Raw genomic sequence first — 14831 nt, 5'->3', positions numbered from 1 at the left:
TGAATTGTGTGTGACCAAAGCTGGATTTATCCTATTACTATGTCTTTTACCTCTTTCCCACCTGAATTAGCACTTTGACGCAGGTTTTTTAGACCCGGGAAGACCTGTTTATAGACGCCGATTGTCTCTTTTCCCATTGCCAGCGAAGTATACTCCTGTTGGTCTCTTTCTGCTGCGTCACCGTCTGACGTCACAAACGCGCCAGAGACAGGTTTAGTAAACAGTGAGGATGTTACGGTGGTGACATCTTTATTGTATCTATTTACTCATTCAGTCTGTTTATCACATGCAGCGCCGACAAATTTGGAACGATGTTCGGGCGCTGCTCGGACGGAGACGACAAGGAGTCACAGAAGTTACTGATGGAGCATAGCATTGCGCTGGAAAGGGGGCGGAGATTAGCGTGTCGACACAGGTTTTTGTGTTCCCATCCAGGGGCGGATCCAGGCTTTTCTGACTGGGGTGGCCCAACTCGGGCACTGACTTATGCAGGGGTGGCATGGAGCATGTGTCCACACACACACGCAAATGCATTTAATTAACCCTTTCGTCTAAGCTTAATTCATTAAGGACTCAAACAGAAGTTGTGTGGTCAAAGAAAGCTACTTGCAGACTGTTACAACACAGCCCAAATAGTTTATTTTAACATAAGCCCCACCTCTGACAAGGCTAATAGCCTATCATAGTTTTGGATTTTGGGGTGGCACTTGGGGTGGCCAATCAGATTTCAAGGGGGGCCCTGGCCACCCCTTTGGATCCGCCCCTGTCCCCATCAATGCTGCTTGGAGCTGAGGCAATAATTACCCGGGTCTTCTGCAGAGTCATTTGACCCGGGTCTGAATGGAGATTGTAACCTTTCCCATTAAGCAAAAAAGCCGGGTGTTGCCAAAACCAGAGTGTCCTCCGAAAAATAAGATGATATCAGGTCCCCAGCCCGCCCGACATGACAGCTCCTGAAACCTCTCTGGCTGGCTGGCTGGCTGGCTGCAGTATAGGTCATAAAGCCCGCCTCCTCCATGTTAACAGCTGGGACATGAGTCAAACATGATTTCTGTCATCATAGTTAGTTCTTATCATGCTGATTTATGTCCAAGTGAGAAGTTTACTTTTAATTCGTTATTTGATGCTGTAAAAAGGGGGCGTGGCCTCATGATTGACAGCTCTGTTGACAGATGGGGCTCCTGCTTCGTTCTGTCCCCGAGTAGCAGAGTAGAGGAGGAACAGAGGAACTTCACTGACCAGTTGTTTTGGATCATTCGTTAGCCATAAATGCTAATCAACCAAATACATGTAAACTCCTTCTTAAAATATATGGATGGTCCTTTTTGTTTGATGTATGTCTACTGAGTCTGCTTCAATAAATTAATAGAATATAAAGCAGTCAAACAGATATACCAGAATAATCTACAGCAGCCTACAATTAACAAAAATAATGAAGTGACATTTTTACAGGACAGACGAGTGAATGAGAAGTTAAATCTCACAGACTCAACAGACACATCCAGCGAAGAACCATAAAACAACATCACGCTGAAAACTGGAATAACAACACGGCTGTCGTTTGCTGTTCTTGGCGTGAAAGCGAGCCTCTTTAGCCGTCCGCAGCCGACATGTTTTACGACGGCGTTCCTCTCCCGTAGCAGCATCTTCAATCAGCGCGCAGCTGAAAAGAGGAGAGGGAGTTTGAAATAAGAATCTCTGCTGGGTGGAGAAAGTTTCCGTCACAACAGAGCCGCAGCCAGAGCCGGAGTTTATGAAGCCAAAGAGGCCTCTGCGGTCGGTGATATAATGAGTGAGTCACAGAGAGTGATCAACGGTGCTATCAACACCAGCACGCGCCGTCTCTTTCAGCCTCAAACCAGCCCAGGATTCTTTAATCTAAGAATTTTTTAGGCATATTTGCACATATATATAAAATGTAAGGCATCTCCGGGAAAGTTAATTTGAAAACTTTCGCCCTTAAAACCTAATGTAGGAGAACTTAGAGCGTGTCTGATTGTGTGATGCAGCTCGTGGGATTAAGAGGCAGAAACCAACGTTTTTTTTAAACTGTGCAGGACGTCAGAGGACTTCAGAGGAGAAAAAATAAACCAGGAAAAATAACTGTAATCATCTGGGGAGCTGACTTGCGTGGCAAAATGTATCCGTTTTTTAAAGACTACACAGAGAGAGGAGACTGATAATGGAGCGAGCAGAAAACGTAAATAATGCTGCGTTCCAGACTCGAGAACTTCCCGACTTCCGAACTCAGAGCGTTCCAGATGCACGACGCCAAACGTAAATAAAAAACATGGCCGACCGTGACAAACTGATGTTTCTTAGCAAGTCAGTTTAACTTGTTTATTGCATATTTAACGTTTTCCAGAATTACTTTAGTGGAGAAACTTTCAGAGATTATTTATAGTAACCAGCTACCTTATCACAAAGCCGACCTTTCTTATTTTCACGCAGAACATGTGTAACTATATGATTGTTATTTGTCTGGAACGCAGACACTATTTAAAGTTTGGATTTTCATGGATTGGTCCTGATGATGCTAGCTAATTGTTAAGGCCAGGTACCGTTTGGACCCCAAAGCAGAGACGGGACTCCGGTAAAAAGTACATTTGTAACGGATTAACACAAAAGAAGTGACTCGCTGGTCAGCGGAAACACCACGAGGAGCATACACATGGAAACGCTCCGGCACAGAGCACGCAAAAAAGGTGGGCAGGCAGGCAACTCACCAAAACCCATGAACATGGAAAAACAGGAGTAAGGAAAGCGCAATCATAAACTACGAAAGAGAATATACTACACCACGAGTGTCAGCTCAACCAAAGGAATGGGAATTATCTGGATCCGAAGAGAAGTTGAAGCCAAGCTTAAGTAGAGGGACGTTTGATGAGCTGATAGACACTAATGGCTCACCGCTGTGACTGCAGGTTTTCCGCACTGACCAGGATCAAAAGAAAGTAGCAGATTGAGGATGGTCTGTGTTTATTTATTTACAAAGTGCGTCCTCCACATCAAGCGCAACAAAAAGATACGTAAAAAAGAAACTTATAATCACCCTGACAACATAGAGGCAAGCGAGAGAGAAACAGTAGGTCTGTAAGCGTAACATGTCTGTAAGATCTAATTTGGAGTTTTCCGTATGAAACTGTGCGTGTTCACTGGATCATTTGATTCAACATTATGTAATTTAACTCGGGCAATAAATTAAGCGAACGCTGACGCCAATAGAGCTGATTTAAAATGATGAAGAGGAGAGAGAGACGGATGGAGGGAGGAAATGAGGGAGAAGACTGAACAGGACTCCACTTAGCACGCTGGCAACAAAGAGGAGGCTGATTGATGTTGTTGGATATTACAGAGAGCACACACACGCACACACACACACACACACACTGGTATAAAACAGCGTCACACCCCTGCCTGTGACAGCTGTGGACTGATAACTTAATGTACTTGGACAGAGTGTGTGGATAAAGTGAGCCTCAAACACACACACACGCACACACACTGACACTGACATGAGTACGTGCTCGAGCAGACACACACACACACTGACACTGACATGAGTACGTGCTCGAGCAGACACACACACACACTGACACTGACATGAGTACGTGCTCGAGCAGACACGCACACACACACTCACGGAGGGTGTAGTGTGTTTACTCTGTGTTTGTGTGTTGTTATGAAGTGTGAGAGCACGATGTGGATTTAGACTCTCATGTAGAGAGTCAGTGTGAAGTCATAAACGCAGCAGAGACGAGTCCATTTGTCTTTTAGAGCTTTTTTTCTCCATGAATCAGCCGAAGCCGACACTCTGCTCGTCCCGTTCAAAGACTTTTGTAACCATTTTTTTTTTGCCAAGCGTCTCTGACGTGTTAAAAAAACGAAATTCAGACGGAGATCAGGAAAACCTGAGCCACAGACTTCTGTGGAAAAAGTTGAATTGTGAGGTTGAAGTGTTGGGTGTATCCAGAGGACAACACAGTGTTTGAAGCGTCAGCATGTTCTTTCTCCCTGCTTGTCAAATACGGCAGCTCAACGCTTCAACATATGAAGCCTTAGGAACTAGTGTGACGTACCTTTGAACGTCAACTATGAAGAGTGTAAAAGATGTGTGGTGGATGAGTAAAACAAAAACAGGAATGTAATTCAAAAGTGTACGTTAGTTTGTTCGTACGTACAGGTCCGGTACCCAAACACAACCAAAATGCAACAGCAACACACTGTACACCATGTGTAGATTATTGTTGTACATCAAAAACTCCCAGCTAGCTTTATTTTTTAATTCCAACCCCATGTTAATTATGTATTATCCCAAACTTAACAGCTTTATTTTGAAAGTCTGACGTGTTTTTTATGCCTAACAGAAACAGAACTTTATTGCCACAGATAAAAACAGACAGTAAGATACAAAAACGTAACATGTGTCAGGAGCTGATGGAGCTCAGCCTCTTGCCAGAGGGGAGGGTCTCAAAGAGACTGTGTCCGGGGTGAGAGGGGTCGGCTTCGATCTTACCTGCACGCCTCAGGGTCCTGGAGGCGTACAGGTCCTCGAGAGATGGCAGCCAATCTGCAGAGCGGATGATACGCTGCAGCCTGCCGATGTTCAGCTCCCACTTGAGGTCCTGGCTGATGATGGTCCCCAGGAAGTGGAAAGACACTGATGGGGGCGGGTGTGGCTGCTTTCGGTGCCCTGATATCTCCAATCTAACCGGACATTGAATATTTATTATTGCAAACTTTACTGTGGAGCCCTGCACTTGCATAAGTGGTACGAAGCTGCACCATTTGACAGTGACAACATGATGGCAGCATAATAACAGGCGTATAAAAATCTCCTTCCTGTTTACACCTGCACAGGTGTGTCCAGTGGACTTGAATAGTCATTGCACCTCTGTCTTCAGGCTTGTTTTTAAGGACGGAGATTATTCCTGAAATGGTGCTAAAATGAGTGAAAAGACTTGTTGAGGGGGTTTTGGGTCTCTGAGTTGGATGCCCTCCTGGATACCTGCTCTCACTGCGACTCAGGTGACGTCACTGATTTTCTATGAATCCCAGGGGAACTATTTCATTTCAGGTGTGAAAAGCTGCGTTTTGTATCAACACAACAGCAGCCAGAGAGCGTGACGCTCAGACAGAAAGGACGAGTGAGAGGACGGAAAGAGAGAGAGCCCATTAGCGCAGAGGTGACACAGGATCACATACTGTCTGCCAGCTTAGTGGGAGTCGACCACAGGTGATAATAGGTCTAACACACACACACGCGCGCGCAGCTGCAGTGTGGAAGTGGTGATGTAGTGAGAGATGTGTTGATGGAGTGACTCCAACAGGGCGCCTCTTCTCTCTCACATCATCCAGCACACTACATTTATAAAAGGAAGAGAAGAGCTCACTGCAACATCCTGAGGATCTTTTCAGGATGTTAGTACGGCCTGAACTATCACAACGTTCACATTCTCACTGCAGCTTTCTGAAGATGTTTTCAGAGAACGTTCTCCTGCTATTAAAAGGAACATCCTGGGAACCAAATAAAACATTACCACAACATTGCACGTAACATTCAGAGTGTCCTAAGAACAAAACATTTCCAGCTGGGAGCTCTCGTGCTTGGTTAAAAGCCAAGGAATATAAATAACTTTGAGGTTCTGAGGTGATCTAAAAGTAGGTAAGGTTGGGGCCTTCCTAATGGGGGCTTTGGTTACAGCGCTGTCCCCTCACAGCTGGAAGGCTCCTGGTTTGGATCCTGGTTTGGACACAGTCTGCATGTTCTCCCCGTGCATGTGTGGCTTCCTCCCAAAGTCCAAAGACATGCTCGTTAGGTTCATTGGTGACTCTAAAATGCCCGTAGGTGTAAGTGTGAAAGGTTGTCTGTCTCTATGTGTCAGCCTTGTGATTGACAGGCGATCAGTGCAGGCTGTAACCCCGCCTCTCGCCCAATGACAGCTGGGATTGGCTTCAGCATCCCGCGACCCTGAACAGGATAAGCGGTATAGATGATGGATGGATGGATGTAGGTGGCATTTATTGTGTTACAGAACACTTCTTCCAATAGTTCAAGAATCTTTTTTAGGTTGGGAACTTTTAGCTTCGACTTCAATCTTCTCCTTCAGTGTTACTTTACATTTACGTATACATAAATGTTGCACAGTTTCAAAACGTGTAATGACAGACCTTGCTGTGATTTGTCTGTCTGCAGGAACATTTCTGGAGTTTGGACAAAGCTGAGACCAAAGTGGCTCCTAAACTCACCATCCAGGTGTGGGACAACGACAAGTTCTCCTTCGACGACTACCTCGGTAAGTCACACGCCGTTTCATTTTCTTCATGTCACACTCGTCTTTAGCCAGAAATGCTGCTTTTCTGGTGGGTTGTCAAAGGTTTCCTAACCAGGATGATAAAATCATTGGGTAATAAATGTTTTTTTACAGCTTTAGCGACAGTGTTTCCAATAAAAATAACCCAATTTTGGAGCTTTTCGGAAAGAATTTAGAGTTGTACAGTTAATTATTTAACTTAAACACTTAAAATTTAGTAGAATAACATTTAAGGAGCCACAGAAAAGACATGAGAGCCGTCTTTTATTGTACCTTGCTCTAGAACACCTAAAGTCTGAAACATAAATTAAAGCCTTTTACTTGTATAGACACAGTTAACTCACTTTTCTGACACTTTTACTCTGATCTCTGGCCTGTGTTTCGGTGCTATATCCATCCAGAGGACCACATGTGCAGAGAAACAACTGAGATAACATTTATCCTCAGAATTAACGCTCCTTCATTTCCGCTGTGTCGGCACATTTCAGACGGAGGAAGGGCTCCTTTTGTTTTTTCTTCTCCAGAACTCAACCTGTCAAAATTCTGCCTCTCCTTCACCCCTGACGCTGCCCCGGCCGCGTCCCCCCCCGAAATAACTCACCGCCGCGCCTCCCCTCTTTCGCTCCCTCCTGCTTCATTTCATCTTCTCTTTTCTCGCCAAAGACGGGAGGACGACGGTCTGCAGACTGAGCGTGCGTTTGCGGTGTGGGGAGGAGGAGGAAGATGAGGAATCCAGACTCTGATTCCGTTCCTGTCTGTCACCATCTCTCCGGGCTGCAGCGTTTTCTCTCGCTCGGGTTTGCTCACCTCGTACAGTCAGCGGGCGAGTGGCCGCCTCAAAGCATTTCTTCCATTCCTGCCTGTCTTCGGCTCGTCAGCTCGGACCGCTGACTGTTAATGTTCCTGCACGGCGTGAGGGTCAGACACGAGCCGTTTTCCTTCCATCACGCTGTCAGGCTGCAGGGAACTCTGGAAAAACACTTCCAGTGGACAGCTAGCCTCTCTGCAGACTTCCACTGATACACAAACCCTCCATATTTCATGTCAACAATGATCAGAAATGTACCAACTAAACCTCTCCACAGGATCGCCCATTATTCTCTCATTACAAACACAAAAACAGGCGACATGGAGATCTGACACTGCTGGTTTACAGGGTCAAGGTTTTCCAAAAAGATCTTGATGTCTTAAAATCCAAGGTTCAAACATTCCCTTGCTTTCTTTCCCAGGTTTTTAAGTAATCTAAGACGCTCTGAATCAGATCTTCTACTTACTTGTTGAAGGCTTGAGACAAGACCATTTTAGAACAGAGCAGGAAAACGTTGCAGCATTTAAAAGAGGCCCGTCCATCCATCCATCCATTTTCTTCCACCTATCAGGGGCCGGGTCGCGATGGCAGCAGGCCAAGCAAGGTGACCCAGACGTCCCTCTCCCCAGCCATGTTTTCCAAGGTGTTCCCAGGCCAAACGGGATATATAATCCCTCCAGCCAGCTCTGGGTCTACTCCGGGGTCCTCCCAGTTGGACGTGCCTGGAAAACCTCCACAGGGAGGCACCCAGGAGGCATCCTAATCAGAGGCCTTGACCGCCTCAATTGGCTCCTTTTGATGCAAGGGAGTAGCGGCTCTACTCCGAGCTCCTCCCAGATGTCCGAGCCCCTTACCCTCTCGCTGAGGCTGAGCCCAGACACCCTGCGGCTTGTATCCGCAACCTCATTCTTTCGGTCGCTACCCAAAGCTCATGACCACAGGTGATGATCCAGGCTCGTCTAAGCTTCAGTATGCAGAAGTGCCTTAACCTTGCATTCTGTCTAATGGCCAGCAGTGGGCGACTCCAGTGGTTGCAAGCTAGATGTGAAAATGGTTCTTATTGCCAAACTTAACGCTTAAAAGAGAGGGAGGAGGCGGGGCTCTAAACCAGTGGGTGAGGTCACGATGGCTGCGTCCACTTAAATACAGTCTATATTCTTGACTCGAGGTGGGTGACAACACGTCAAGATTGGGCCCAAAGTTTCACCACTAATCAAACACTTCTATATCCAGAGCATTATGTTTATCACTGTACTCCAGGTCCTTGTTAACGTGCTATAAATGTGTCTGTAGGTCACCTGGTGATGGACCTGAACCACATGCTGCGTCCCGCCAAGTCTCCAGAGAAATGCACCCTGCAGCTGCTGCAGCAGCCGGCGGACAGGCTGGTGTCTCTGTTTGAGCAGAAGACTGTGAAGGGGTGGTGGCCCTGCACCTGCGAGCAGAACGGAGAGAAGACCATCGCTGTGAGAACACACACATACACCAACAAATATAAACCATGTCTGCTCGTGCGTTCAATAAGGCCCACAGAAAGGTGTTGATTGGGACTCTGGATAGCTTATTTTCCTGTTAGCGATCAAGCTAGCAAGATGGCTGATTGCCAGTTACTAAGTTATCCACCTTGAGGAACCTTTCTTTACTGAACAACACCTTATTTTTAACGTACAATCCTAAAAAATGGGATACAGCAAGGACTGAATTAGAAGGAAGAGAGCTATTGTAAGCTAAAAGTGTTAGCATCCTCCCCTGTGGTTAGCTTCTGGGTGGCATACAGTGAAATTTCCTGATGTCGCTTCCTGTTTGCGTGTGCTCCAGGGGAAGGTGGAGATGTCTCTGGAGATCGTGACGGAGCAGGAGCACGACGAGAGACCGGCGGGCCAGGGCAGAGACGAACCCAACATGAACCCTCACCTGGAGGAGCCTCAGTGCGTCTCACACACACTCACACACACATATTTCTCACACATCCACGGTGTCTCATCTTCTCCTCTCCTCTCCCAGGCGTCCAGAGACCTCCTTCCTGTGGTTCTCCTCCCCCTATAAGACCCTCAAGTTCATCCTGTGGAGGCGGTTCAAGTGGTTCATCATCCTCTTTATCATCCTCTTCTTCATCCTGCTCTTCTTCGGCGTCTTCCTCTACTCCTTCCCGGTAGGTTTGAGTATGCACACGTGCAAACTGTTACACTGATAGAAATACGATTTTATAGACTTTTCCGACTCTTTCTGTCTTTTCTCTGCAGAACTACGCTGCCATGAAAATGGTGGGACCTTTCGGACCGGCCAAGCCAGCCGAGTGATGAAGGAGGAGACGAGGACGGAGAGTAAAGAAGCTGTAAAAAAAGAGGAACATTGTCCGGAGTCAAATGAGGCTAAATTCAACTATATTTTCTCGGGCCCTTTAAAAATGATTCCGTCATGTTGCTGAAGTTGCTCAGAGTGTTTTGCTGCAGTGATGAACTCGTGACCTTTCCTCAGACTGCATGTGTGAAGATAAGTTGACAGTGCCCGAGGTTCCCAAACGCCTCGATTTGTGTGTCCATTTGTGCCTTTCCTGTTAGATCTGTGCGCCTCCATCCATCAGACACTCCCCGCTTCACTGAACTGAACTCGTTTCCGAAAACTCTCCATCAGATCTCAGCAGGTGTCGCCCGCCTCGCCGTCATCCCTGCGTCACGTCTTTCATCCCCCTCTCCGTCTCGTCCGCCCTCATGCAGAGAAGAAGGGAGGGGGATAATAACCGCCGCCATGTTGGAGAAAGCAGGAAGCGGAATCAAAGGTTGTGATGTTGCCGCCTGATCTTCTTACCTCCCGCTGTGTCTCTGCGGCTCGGCGAGGCAGAGTCGGGTCAGGCAGCGGTGACGAGGCGGCTGTAAAACTTTATCGCTTTTAAAAACTGGGGAAAAGAATCTTGAAGCGAGAATTTATTCCCTTTGATTTTTCTGCTACAGTAAACATCACAATGTGCTGCATTCAAGCGCAATCAGACATCTGAGCTGTGTGTTTTTCAGCCATTGTCAGTTAAAGTTGCTTCTTCACGTCTTCTTCCTCCTCTGGTGGTCTTCTCCCCTCTCATCTTCTTTTCCTCTTCATCATATCTTCATCCTGTTCGTCTTTTCCCCTGTCCTTCAGTTTTATTACACTTTTCCGACAGTGACTGCTTGCCATCTTCTCCTTTTTTTTATGGCGGGTTTCCCATCATAAAACCCTTCTTCTTCATAGCCTCATTTAATCTCCTCCTTCCTTTTAGCTTCCCCCTTATTTCCCACTTCCTGGTCCTTCATTTTCTTGGTTCTTCGTCTTTGGTTCCTCCTGTCCTTTCCTTCCCTTAATCTCCTTTCCTCCTTCTTCTGCTCCTTAAACTCTTTCCTTCAGTTCCATGCCCCCTCCTCCTCCTGCAGCCTCTCGGCTCTCTCAGGGTTCAGCAGGTTAAGTCTGGGATTTGCTCTTGTTGATGTTGAGCTTTATTAGTACAAAGCGTGTTTTTAGAGAGATCGATGTGGGCTGATAAGGACACACACACACACACAGAGCTGAAGAAACTGGTGTGTGTAGGTTAGTCGGTATGTAACCTCCATCCTCCGTTTCCCTGTGAAGGTCAGGACAGGAAAGGTTAGCGCAGAGCGACTAATCCCCCAGATTTGACAGGATTTCCTGAAGTACAGCGCGTGTTTGTGAGTTTATCTTTGTGTGTGTGTGTGGAGGCCTTTGATCCTTAAATAGTCACGCTGAGTCAGAAAGCAAACGGAAGCTAAGGGCCGTACAACACGGACGAACCGAGTCGCACTGAAAAGGACAGAAAAATGGAGACGATGATTCAAATATTTAACTTCACTCTGCACCGTCCGCTCCAGGGTGGAAAAGTTGACTTTGTCCCATTTGGTTGGTTTTCATTTCACATCGGTTGATAACAGGCGGACGGAGCCTTGTTAACAAAGACTCACATTGACTCTCAAGCTTCCCATTTATTGCACAGAGCTGTGGCGACCTGTCGTCCTGCCAGGTCAGAGAGAGTTTCACTCCAGCTTCTTTAGGCGTTAATGAGAAGAAAAACCTCTAAATTTTAGCATCAGTCCTCATTTTTACTCCAAATTCCAAAAAGTTTCACTCAGCTTTCCATTTAAGAGGAACATGCTCGCTATTAGCGATCAACATTTGTCTCCTTGTACCCATAAAGTTGTTTCCTGCAGAGTTATGCAGATCATGTTTCTCCAAAGACACCACTGCGCTGTTCTCCTGGAGGTGGGCTCGGTTTAAATGACCTCCTGAATGAACACACATGAAAAGAAAAAGAACTCTACTTGTTAACGTGTGTTTTATTTATGTGCGTAACACTAAAAGCCCTCAGAGGTAGACACTAAAAACTCTCGATAAGGTGACAACGTGACTTGAAATGGCCCAGCTTGGTCGAGAAGTTTGCATCGTGCACTTGAGTGAGTGAAAGACAATCGACACTGGGAAAGACGTCCGTCTTAAATCCTTCTTTACTTTTGTAACGATAATAGTGAAAATAAGTGAATGATCTAAGAGCTTATTGGCTTCTCGTGCAGCCCGAGCGAAATGAAATGGCGGTTGTCTTCAGGCGAATTGTAAATATATGTCAAGAAATTCCAAATATCTGGAAGAGAAAGATTTATTTTGATTGTTGTAACAGTGTTAGCCTGGATTGACGACGATATCACTACTTTTTTAAAGTGTATACAGATTTAATTTTTGTCTTCGAAGAGCTTTAAACATCCTGCTGATGTCATCCCACACGCCTCAGAGGAATTCATTCAGACAATCCTGCCGTCGGTTGCTGTTTTCAGTGTTTTATTTTGTCAAACAAGCCTCGAATGCCTTCGTACTGCAAGTGTATCTTTGACTCAGCACTGTTTTTGCCTGATTTTAGTCATGTCAGTAAACGTAGCATGCCTTTAGCCTTAAGCTTTGCTGCCTTGATATAAAGTCACATCTGCTGCCTTTGTTTTGTTTAAGTTAGACATTTTTTGGTTTATGTTTAAAGAAATAGTTTGACACTTTGGGAATTGCCAAATGTCGGCTAGCTTAGCTTTGCATGAAGACTGGAAACAACCTGAAACAGCTTGCTTAGCCTTAGCTAATTAGCCAGAAGAGACTCCTGGAAGTCAAAGCACCTGGTCAAAAAAGAACCTGGTCTTGAACCCCAGAAAAAAAAACTTGGGATGACATTTACCGTAAAATCTTGAATATAAGACGCACCGGAATATAAGATGCAGTCTTTTATGGGGGGTGTCCCAGAGGGAAAAAGGGTTTCTATATAGTATACAAGTTATCTCAACACTATTTCAATTTATTTTCATCTGAAACACATTCAAACACACACAAATTACTGCCTACCATCTGGTTTCCAAATGTCGAGTTAGCAATCCTGCTAGCTAGCATGATGGTGCATGTCCGTGACAAAGCTTTAGCTAGATTATAGCGCCATTGTCTGGGTAAAATAACGTAACACAATAACATACCTCTCTCTGCATTACATACTGGTATATTGGTTGCACCGGTGTGGAGCACGCAGCCCACTTTTAGATGGAAATAAATGTATTAAAAGTGCGCCTTATACACCGAATTTTACGGTAATCTAAAACTGTTTATTTAAAGGATTCATTGATGCATTAGAGGTTGTAGGAAAAATGTCTAAAATGCTGTTTTTTATGTTCAGAAATGCAGAAAACGTCTCCCTGAGAATATGCTGCACTGTGCTTTAGCTTTAAGAACGAGAATCCTTCTGCTGTTTACTGTAATAAACTACTGATGCCATAAAACTGCTCTGAACGATGACATGCTGGCGAAACCGGTTGAAAAACCACATCTGTTGTTTTTGTAAATGGCGGGTGTTCATGACTGACAGTGTTGGTGATACTTTGATGTTTCTGGGTGACGTAGACTGAATGTATTCTGAACGTGATGTGTGTTTGACTTCATATCTACAAAGAGCAATACTGTGTGCGCTGCATTATGGGTCAGTATTATCAATAAAACTCAGTTTCTGATTAGCGCTGTGTGTGTTTGAACATTGTTGGAGACATTTGGGACGATGCAAGTACACAACTCAATGGTTTTATAACATGATCTACTCGTTTGATGCTGAAATGTTATATATTATAAGGTTCCAAATTTGGTGCAGCTCCAATTTAAGTTTAAAAAGCTGTAAAAGCACTCCGGAAAAGTTTATGGTGATAAAAAAGTAAAGATTCCATTCAAAATCAGGCATATGTGTATTGAAGGCACGAGCATAATGTGTGCATACGTGTGTTGCGTTCACTGACCTTGATACGAACCTTAAAACCCTGAAAACTCTCATTTGACCGATTCCTCTCCTGAGCTTCCACAGCCCTAAATTATTCCTTTGCCTTCCCACCTCTCATCCCTCCTTCCACTCGTCCATCCCTCCTGATACCACATCTCTCCCATCTCTCTCTCTTTCCCCTTCCCTCCTCTGTCTCACGTTCTCCCTTCTGCTCCCTTTCTCAGGGGTGTTGTTATGGTCAACGTGAACTGCAGGTGAACCTCTGACCACAGAGTGTGTGTGTGTGTAGTGTGGGTGGTCCTCCGTCTCTCTCTCATTTTCTTTGACCTTCACTGTCTTCCTCCTCTTCCTCCCCCTGTACAAACACACCTCTTCTCCTCCTCACCCTGCTCTGACCTCCCTCTGTTTTAACTTCTCCAGTAGTTTCACTCCTTATCACTTCTTCTGTCACACTTTTTGTGTTCTTTGGCCGCGTTCACGCTGCAGCTGCGCGAAGTGTCAGATTTTTTTGTCTCGTTAAAATCCAGCAATTTGTAATCTGAAAAGCTGCGTCTCTCCTGCTTTGAACCTCTAGTTACAACTTCCAGAGACATGAGAGTTGCTTTAAGCGAGAACCTCGTACATAGTGTAACAGCAGTTATATTTTATGCAACTGGTACACAAGGCGTGTCAGGGCAACAACACTGTCAAAGCCAATAAGCTGCGGTGTTCCACAGGGATCGACTTTAGGACCCTTTCTCTTCCTAATTCATGCTGTAGAATCTAAACTACATAAAATATGTGGTCAAACTGTAAGTTCTTCCTGTTTTCTAGTGATGTTGTCTGATAATTTAAGGAACACCTTTGACATTATTAGTCGAGAGCAGTTATAAATGCATTTTTGATCTGTTTTATCCAGTGGCTTTTTTTTAATAAGTTTTCTTGCTCCACATAGTGCAGGTGAAAGATGATAACCTTCTTGACTCGAGTTTTTCTTTTTTAACTAGTTGAAGACAATTGTATTTATTATTCATACTTATATTATTTGGTTAAACAAGGAAATGTATATCCTGGCATTATAGCTTGGGTTCAACAGGGGATAGACAAGTGGTAAAGGAAGTGTAAAAAACTTTTCTTTTATTGAACTTTTTTCTTTGCCTTTTTTCCCCAGAATATTTTTATTACACATTATAATTGGATACAGTCCACATGTACACACAATCTTAAGTTTTTCCCTTTTTTCTTCAAACAACGGCTTAAAGAACATACACTTATAATAATAATAATTATTATTATTATTATCATTATATGGCAGATTTTATACCAGTTGGTGACCAATGGGTGAAGTAGGTAAAAAGCAATACTCACGCTAGAAAACTAAATTAAATAACGGTTTACAAAGCAATAGAGTACAGCTACGACAGTTACAGGGTTAATATTGTTGATGCTTCAACCCACACTG

At 44.8% G+C, this 14831-nt stretch overlaps 1 protein-coding gene across 1 annotated transcript in view; it reads left to right on the top strand.

Moving 5' to 3' along the window:
* The window catches only part of dysf (dysferlin, limb girdle muscular dystrophy 2B (autosomal recessive)), a 77334-nt gene extending 64198 nt beyond the window's left edge, over positions 1 to 13136 (top strand). Inside the window, exons 53-57 of the mRNA XM_069671740.1 lie at positions 6197 to 6296; positions 8416 to 8588; positions 8941 to 9050; positions 9127 to 9274; positions 9366 to 13136. Of these exons, the coding sequence (XP_069527841.1) occupies positions 6197 to 6296; positions 8416 to 8588; positions 8941 to 9050; positions 9127 to 9274; positions 9366 to 9422 (588 nt within the window). The 3' untranslated portion in view covers positions 9423 to 13136. The remainder of the gene's footprint in view (positions 1 to 6196; positions 6297 to 8415; positions 8589 to 8940; positions 9051 to 9126; positions 9275 to 9365) is intronic.
* The last annotated feature ends 1695 nt before the right edge of the window (positions 13137 to 14831 follow it).

Source organism: Semicossyphus pulcher, unplaced genomic scaffold (assembly GCF_022749685.1).
Source record: "Semicossyphus pulcher isolate SPU_LCO1_2020_fin unplaced genomic scaffold, fSemPul1.0.p SCAF_21, whole genome shotgun sequence".
NCBI classification, from domain to species: Eukaryota; Metazoa; Chordata; class Actinopteri; order Labriformes; family Labridae; genus Semicossyphus; species Semicossyphus pulcher.
Note: the sequence above shows the minus strand (reverse complement) of the source record. Positions and strands in the feature narration are given on the sequence as shown.